General features: G+C 44.1%; 1 protein-coding gene across 1 annotated transcript in view; it reads left to right on the top strand.

The window, feature by feature from the left end:
- Positions 1–283: 283 nt before the first annotated feature.
- Positions 284–7,555, top strand: part of HIGD1C (HIG1 hypoxia inducible domain family member 1C) — a gene marked incomplete at its 5' end in the record, with an annotated part of 10,032 nt that continues 2,760 nt past the window's right edge. Inside the window, one exon of the mRNA XM_017861415.1 lies at positions 284–418. Coding sequence (XP_017716904.1) covers positions 284–418 — 135 coding nt within the window. The remainder of the gene's footprint in view (positions 419–7,555) is intronic.

Genomic DNA, 7,555 nt, shown 5'->3' with positions numbered 1-7,555 from the left:
CGGAGATCAAGCAACAGAGGTCGGCTAATTCCAGGCCTCATGACTCCGGACAGTGGTGCAATCATAGCTCACTGACGCCTTGAACTCCTGGGCTCAAGGGATCCTCCTGCCTCAGTCTCCTGAGTAGCTGGGACTACAGATGTGTATCACCATGTGTGGCTAATTTTTTATTTTTTGTAGAGATGGGGTCTTGCTATGTTGCACAGGCTGTTTTCAAAATCCTGGTCTCACACAATGCTCCTGCCCCAGCCTTCCAAATAACCCATACTTTTAAAATTCACAGGTATAGCAGGCTTTGTGTCTGTGGTGTCCTATGGTCTTTACAAGTTAAAGTACAGAAGAGATCAGAAAGTGTCAATTCATCTTATTCACATGAGAGTTGCTGCCCAAGGATTTGTTGTCGGAGCTGTGACTCTAGGTAACCTGCTTAATTTGTATCTTATGTTCAGCTGTCTTTGAGAGTATATTTATTTTATTCATTCACAGTAGAAGATGAATATTGGGTCACAATGATATAATGAGAGAGGGGTAGGAAAGACTCATCTTCCCTTAGTTGAGGCTGTGGCCCAGTTGTGCACTTAATTTTTTATGATTGCAGCTGACAAAAACTGACAAAACCCATGGTAGACAACTAGGGCAATGGGCTGTTCTCTTTAGTGAAGGGAGTGGTGAATAGTTCCTATCCTATAACTCAAGAGCAGCAGTTACAGATAGACCACAGCCTATATTGTGGCTGTGAGCCCCATCTCATGGCTAAGAGCAGCGACCATATTTCCCAGCCTATCTGAACAGCAAATGTAGTTATTAGTTTAACTAGGAAGAAGATATTTTTAGAGCCCACAAATCTCAACTGCCTTCTTCTTTCCTTCCAAGTTTCAGCAATAGGCAAATCTTTTTTTATTAGTCCATAAATTAAGCAAGACCTACCAGTCAAATCCAAAGAAAAGGTATAAAATTGTCTTCATTAATTCAGGTTATACCCACAGCTAAATCAGATAGTTCTAACAAGAAGTCCATTTTAGGACCTAAAGTAATCTAAATTTGTTTGCTCTACATTAATGAGAACAGGTCACAATATTCTCAGGTGCCCTTCATGCTGTGCAGAGTGGAGTCATCCTGCCTAGGTTGGAGATGATAGAATGATGGGCATGGGGCTTGCAAGGAAAGTTATATGGTAATAATCTTATTACTGTGAGCCATAATGTGCTCCAAATACAGGAAGCCTTACTACAAAGTTACAGTCCTCCTTTTCATCATTCAGCAAACATTTATTGAATGCCTGCTATGTGCCAGACACTTTAGAAATATGACTCAGTCCCTACCCTTAAACAGTTTAGTCTCCTTAGAAAGACCAAGAAAGAAAGAAGACAATATAAAGTTATAGATGCCGTAACAGAAATAGCACAGGCTGGCCGGGCACGGAGGCTCACACCTGTGATCCCACCACTTTGGGAGGCCAAGGCAGGCGGATCACCTGAGGTAAGGAGTTTGCTATCAGCCTGGCCAACATGGCGAAACCCCGTCTCTACTAAAAACACACACACACACACAAATAGCTGGGTGTAGTGGCACATGCCTGCAGTCCCACCTACTTGGGAGGCTGAGGCAGGAGAATCGCTTGAATCTGGGAGACAGAGTTTGCAGTGAGCTGAGATCACGCCAGTGCACTCCAGCCTGGGCGTCAGAGCAAGACTTCATCTCAAAAAAAGAAAAAGAAAAAAAAAATAGCACAGGTTGCTATGGAAGCACAAACACAAGGGAGTGGCATTTAACTAGGGCTGGGAGGCCAGAGGAGGCTTCTCTAAGGATGTAAACCATGTACTGAACCAAGAATAAGGAGGAATTCACTAAGCAGAGAAGGACCTCAGGATTCTAGGCAGAGGAAAAAACAAAGGCACAGAGGCCGGGCGCGGTGGCTCAAGTCTGTAATCCCAGCACTTTGGGAGGCCAAGACGGGCGGATCACGAGGTCAGGAGATCGAGACCATCCTGGTGAAACACGGTGAAACCCCGTCTCTACTAAAAATACAAAAAAAAAAAAAAAAAAAAAACTAGCCGGGAGTGGTGGCGGACGCCTATAGTCCCAACTACTCGGGAGGCTGAGGCAGGAGAATGGCGTAAGCCCGGGAGGCGGAGCTTGCAGTGAGCTGAGATCCGGCCACTGCGCTCCAGCCTGGGCGACAGAGTGAGACTCCGTCTCAAAAAAAAAACAAAACAAACAAAAAAACAAAAAAAAAAAAAAACGAGGCATGGCGTGTAAGTGGAACTCTACATAGCTTGGTAGGCGAATCAGTGTTTAATGAGAAAAGCAAAACTACTAGTAGTAATGTTTAATGAGGGATTTATTACAGGTATTTGAACTTATATAATTATGAGGCTCTTGCTTATGAATCTGGAGCTTGGGCCTGAAGTGAGCAGGGAAAGGAATTAGAAAAGAAAGGAAAGTAGGTCAGGTGCGGTGGCTCACACCTGTAATCCCAGCACTTTGGGAGGCCGAGGCAGGGGGATCACTTGAGGTCAGGAGTTTGAGACCAGCCTGGCCAACATAGTGAAACCCCATCTCTACTTAAAATACAAAAGTAAGCCGGGAGTAGTGGTGCATGCCTGTAATCCCAGCTACTTAGGAGGCTGAAGCAGGAGAATTGCTTGAACCTGGTAAGTGGAGGCTGCAGTGAACCAAGACCACGTTACTGCACTCCAGCCTTGGTGAAAGGCAAGACTCCATCTCAAAAAAAAAAAAAAAAAACAAAAAAAAACCAGAACCTGCAAAGATGAGCTAGAACAATACACAGGACAGACTGGAACCCTTATGGGTTTTCAGCCATCTCCAAGCCTCCACATTCACTGATGGAGATGAAATATAGAAATCGCCAATGCCTTTCATTCTGGAGCTAAACATGGAGCTGGCAAAGGGGTCAGGGAAGGTGCAGGAGAAAATTCAGCAGGAGCCATAGTGGCTGTGCTCATGATTGCTGACCCCCGCCAATAAAGTGAGCCAGCGCATAAGCAAAACTGTACTGCAACAGTGTCTTTCAGACACAAGAAGAATTTGACTGCTGCATCATTTCCACCTTCTACATCTCATGCAGATGTCTCTTGCACTAACCCTGGTAATAAAAGGAAAGGAATTCTGGAAAATGCAGTTACAGGCTACTTCAGTTGACATAATACAAGCCTACCACTGTCCAGCCCTTGTCAACTTGACATCCATATATACCTCTTTTAATTACCCTTAACTTCCAAATAAAGACAGTGGCAAAATCAGCCACCTTTTGTGTATCCAAAAGCATGCTAGTTCTCTCCCAAAAGAGGATACAGAATCCGTTCACACATCTTTGGATGATGTTGATTCCTCTTTGAGCTGAATCACATTCCCCTTTGATATCCTGTGACTTAAATCCTGAGATATAAGGTTGAATCCTATTAACACTTCTTATGTTAGATGATAGGTAAATGGAAGTGGGGAATAGAAAAAAACTTGGCTAATCTATACACAAATGCATCCATATCAAAATAAGGAAGAAACACTCCTAAATATCACAGTCTGTTTCTGCAGCTGGTCAGATGGTCATAGCTAGTATTATATCTGTATTCATCCACTACACATTTCATATCCCCTTTGCTTTCAGCAAGTACCTTTGCTACTCATGGTTAATTGACTGGTGGGGTGACCCAAACCTTCATTCCTTCATGCCTAACCTGGATTATTAGGCATCCTGCCTGTGTTGGATTTAGTTTTCCATTGTCTTCCATCATAGGACATGGGAGTACCAAGAAGTGCCCTAAAAGATATAATGCATTCCAATTTCCCCTTGATATTCAGGTCAAATTAATATAATGAACTAAAGTGATGTCCTGTATGATGAAGAGATGATCAAGGTCCCTGCAGACTAGATTATGACATAGGGCTGGAGAGTTCACAGAGCCCTGAGATTAGGCAGTGAAAGCATACTGTGGGCCCTGCCAGGTGAAAGCAAATGCTTCTGATTATCTTTAGTAAAAGACGTACAGAAAAAAGCACTCAACCAGATTAACAGCTGCATACCAAAAAGCAGATGTTATGTTGATTTGCTCCAGCAACAAAACCACATCTGGATAAGCAGAGTGATCACCTGATTAAGTTTATAGGAATAGTATCATTCTCCAAGATCCATCTGTCTTCTGTCAAGTAGGCAAACTAAATGGGGATGGTTTAGGAATCACCACTCTGGTATCTTTTTTCAAAATCTTTTTGTAGAGACAGAGTCTCACTATGTTGCCCAAGCTCAAACTCCTGACCTCAAGCAATCCTCCTGCCTTGGCCTCCCAAAGTGTTGGAATTACAGGCGTGATCCATTACACATAGCCACTCTGGCATCTTTGAAGTCCTTGATGATGGCACTAATCTCTACAGTCCCTCTAGGAATAGAGTAATGCTTTTGTTTTACATTTGTGGTATTTTTTGTTTTTGTTCTTTGAGACATGGTCTTGCTCTGTTACCCAAGTTGGAGTATAATGGCATGATCATGGCTCACTACAGCCCCAAACTCCTGGGTTCAAGCAATCCATCCACCTCAGTCTCTTGAGTAGCTGGGACTACACGTGTGCACCACCATGCCTGGCTAATTTTTAATTTTTTTTTTTTTTTTTTGTAGAGATGAAGTCTTGCTACATTGCCCAGGCTGGTCTTCACCTCATGGGCTCAAGTGATCCTCCCACTTCAGCCTCCCAAAGTGCTGGGATTACAGATGTCAGCCACCGTGCCCAGCCACTGGTTTACTATTTTTCCTTCCACTTGGCTTTTCCTACTATAACAGCCCTTACTTTGCAGGTCAGGGGACCAGTGTAAGAATTCTGACAGTTGATGAGTATGTCTATTCCAATTACACATTCCAGAACTGAGGAATAACAGATAGTGGGTTCAGGGACCCACCAGGCTTGACTATGAAGAAGACCCACAGCAAAACTCCATTAACCACCTGACCTCCATAAACCCCTACTTTGACTGGTAGGCCACACTAATTCTACCAAAGTAGAGATTAGTGTCAATTCAGAACTAGGATTCAAAAATCCCCTATAAATGTGATTATTTTCCCTTCGTTGGTGAACAGGTGCCCTGATAAATGAGCACAGGTCCCCTTTGGGGAAGGCTAGAAGGAAGACTTATAGTATATATATTTTTGTCTGTCGAACTGGGTCTTTCCTTAAAGGGATCTGGCTCCCTCTTCATCCAAGGGATTTCTGGGCCTGTGAAAATAACTCAATTCTAGGAACTGAGTCAATTCCTTGGCTCTTTATTGTGGTTATTTGAGTTAGACTTTTATTCACCAAACCTAGAGCTTTTCTGCTTCTGCCCATAACTTTCAGTTCTAGGGATACTATAATCAGTTAGCCAATGCCAAAGATCTCTGTGGCTTACTTACACTATTCTGATGATACTTAGGCTTTGCTGCCCATCACAACAATCATGCTTTCCTTGTCTTTGTCAATCAAATGCTACCACTTGACCCCCACAGCCTCAGGATCCCATCATCCCCATTGAATTTAGGGAGCCCAGCAGTTCGCACTGTCATTTCTGGCATACAGAGAACAGTCACCACAGGACTCTTGCCAGTGCTACCCTGACAAATGTCTTTCTCACAACATTAGTTTAGGATGTGGTGAAGCAGGATAAATTCACCCTAACAAACCAACCTCCCTCATACTTTGGATACCTACCTCTGTGGCAGTTTCTGAACCTCAGCACTACTGACATTCTGGGCTGGATTATTCTTATTGTGGAGGATCGTCCCATGCATTGCAAGATGCTTAGCAGCATGCCTAGTCTCCACCCATAAGAGGCCAGTAGAATTTCCTCTCACCTCCACACCCTCAGTTGTGACAACCAAAAATATCTCCAGACACTACCAGATTTCCCAGGGGAACAAAACTACCCCTGGTTGAGAACCATTACTCTACCAAGGAAGTTCTGGCATTTCAATTTCATTTAGTGGAGATTACCTTTTGGTCCAAGTTTCAGTCATTCTCAGACAGGAGAGAAGGACTGCTTCTATTGGCAAAGGAGTCTCACTAAAATGTAAGTGTTCAAAGACCCATTTCATTGACATCTGCCACATCTTCCCAATTTTCAGTGTCCCACTTCTAAAGCAATGGTTTAACTTTAACAGAAGTGACTCTGTGAGGTTGGGGATTGAACTGATATTGTGATGAGCCACTCACAGAATTCGGGAGGCTGAGGTGGGTAGATCACTTGAGGTCAGGAGTTTGAGACCAGCCTGGCCAACATGGTGAAACCCCATCTCTGCTTAAAATCCAAAAATTAGCCGGGCATGGTGGCACGTGCCTGTAATCCAGCTACTTGGGAGGCTGAGGCAGAATCACTTGAACCCAGGAGGCAGAGGTTGCAGTAAGCCAAGATCGCACCACTGCACTTCAGCTTGGGTGACAGAGAGAGACTCAGTCTCCAAAAAAAAAAGAGAAATAGGGTCTTGCTTTGTCACCCAGGGTGAAGTGCAGTGGTATGATCACGGCTCACTGCAGCCTTAAACTCCTGGGCTCAAGAGATCCTCCTGCCTGCCTCAGTCCCACATAGCTGGGACTACAGGTAAGCATCATCATGTCTGGCTAATGTTTAAATTTTTTGTAGAGGTGGGGTCTCCCTATGTTGCCCAGGAAAGTCTCAAATTCCTGGGCTCAAATGGTCCACCTGCTTCAGCCTCTCAAAGTGCTGGGATTATGGGCACGAGCTACCGGGCCTGGCCTTTATTTTTTGTAGAAATGAGGGTCTCACTTCATTGCCCAAGCTGGTCTCGAACTCCTGACCTCAAGCAATCCTCCCACCTCAGCCTCCCAAAGTGCTGGGATGACAGGCATAAGCCACCACGCCTGACCTAATGGGTGATAATTTAAGAAACTATTTTGCTACTACATGCCATGGACTGTTAGCATCCTCTTTATAACTGAAAACATGGTCATTAATGCCTTTAAATCTAAACAGATCAGAGAACCACTTCAGAGAAGCTATCATCCTGGTTCTGTTCCTCTGGAAGCACTTATAATTCCAAACCGTATCAGTCAAGATTCAGACAAGCAAAACTACCAGTAGTGATATATAAAAAGCAATTTAGGCTGGGCATGATGGCTCACATCTGTAATCTCAGCATTCTGGGAGTCCGAGGCAGGAGAATCACTTGAGCCCAGGAGTTTGAGACCAGTCTGGGCAACATGGCAAATACCCTGTCTCTACAAAAAATTAAAAAGTTAGCCAGGCAAGTCGCATGCACCTGTGGTCCCAGCTACTCGGAAGGCTGAGATGAGAGGATGGCTTGAGCCCAGGAGGTCAAGGCTGCAGTGAGCCTTGCTCCCACCACTGCACTCCAGCCTTGGCCACAGAGCGAGGCATTGTCTCAAATAATAATAGTAATCATAAAAGAAGAAGGAGGAGGAGGAGGAAGAACGGGAGGAGGAGGAGAAGAAGGGACTTATTAGAGAGATATGACCTTAAAACATTTTTGGAGTTGGCTAAACAGTTTATGTGAAGCTGTTGCTTATGTTTCTTTTTTTTTTTTTTTTTTTTT

Source organism: Rhinopithecus bieti, unplaced genomic scaffold (assembly GCF_001698545.2).
Source record: "Rhinopithecus bieti isolate Rb0 unplaced genomic scaffold, ASM169854v2 scaffold_56806, whole genome shotgun sequence".
Classification (NCBI taxonomy): Eukaryota; Metazoa; Chordata; class Mammalia; order Primates; family Cercopithecidae; genus Rhinopithecus; species Rhinopithecus bieti.
The sequence above is the reverse complement of the archived record's forward strand: the minus strand, read 5'-3'. Positions and strand labels throughout refer to the sequence as shown.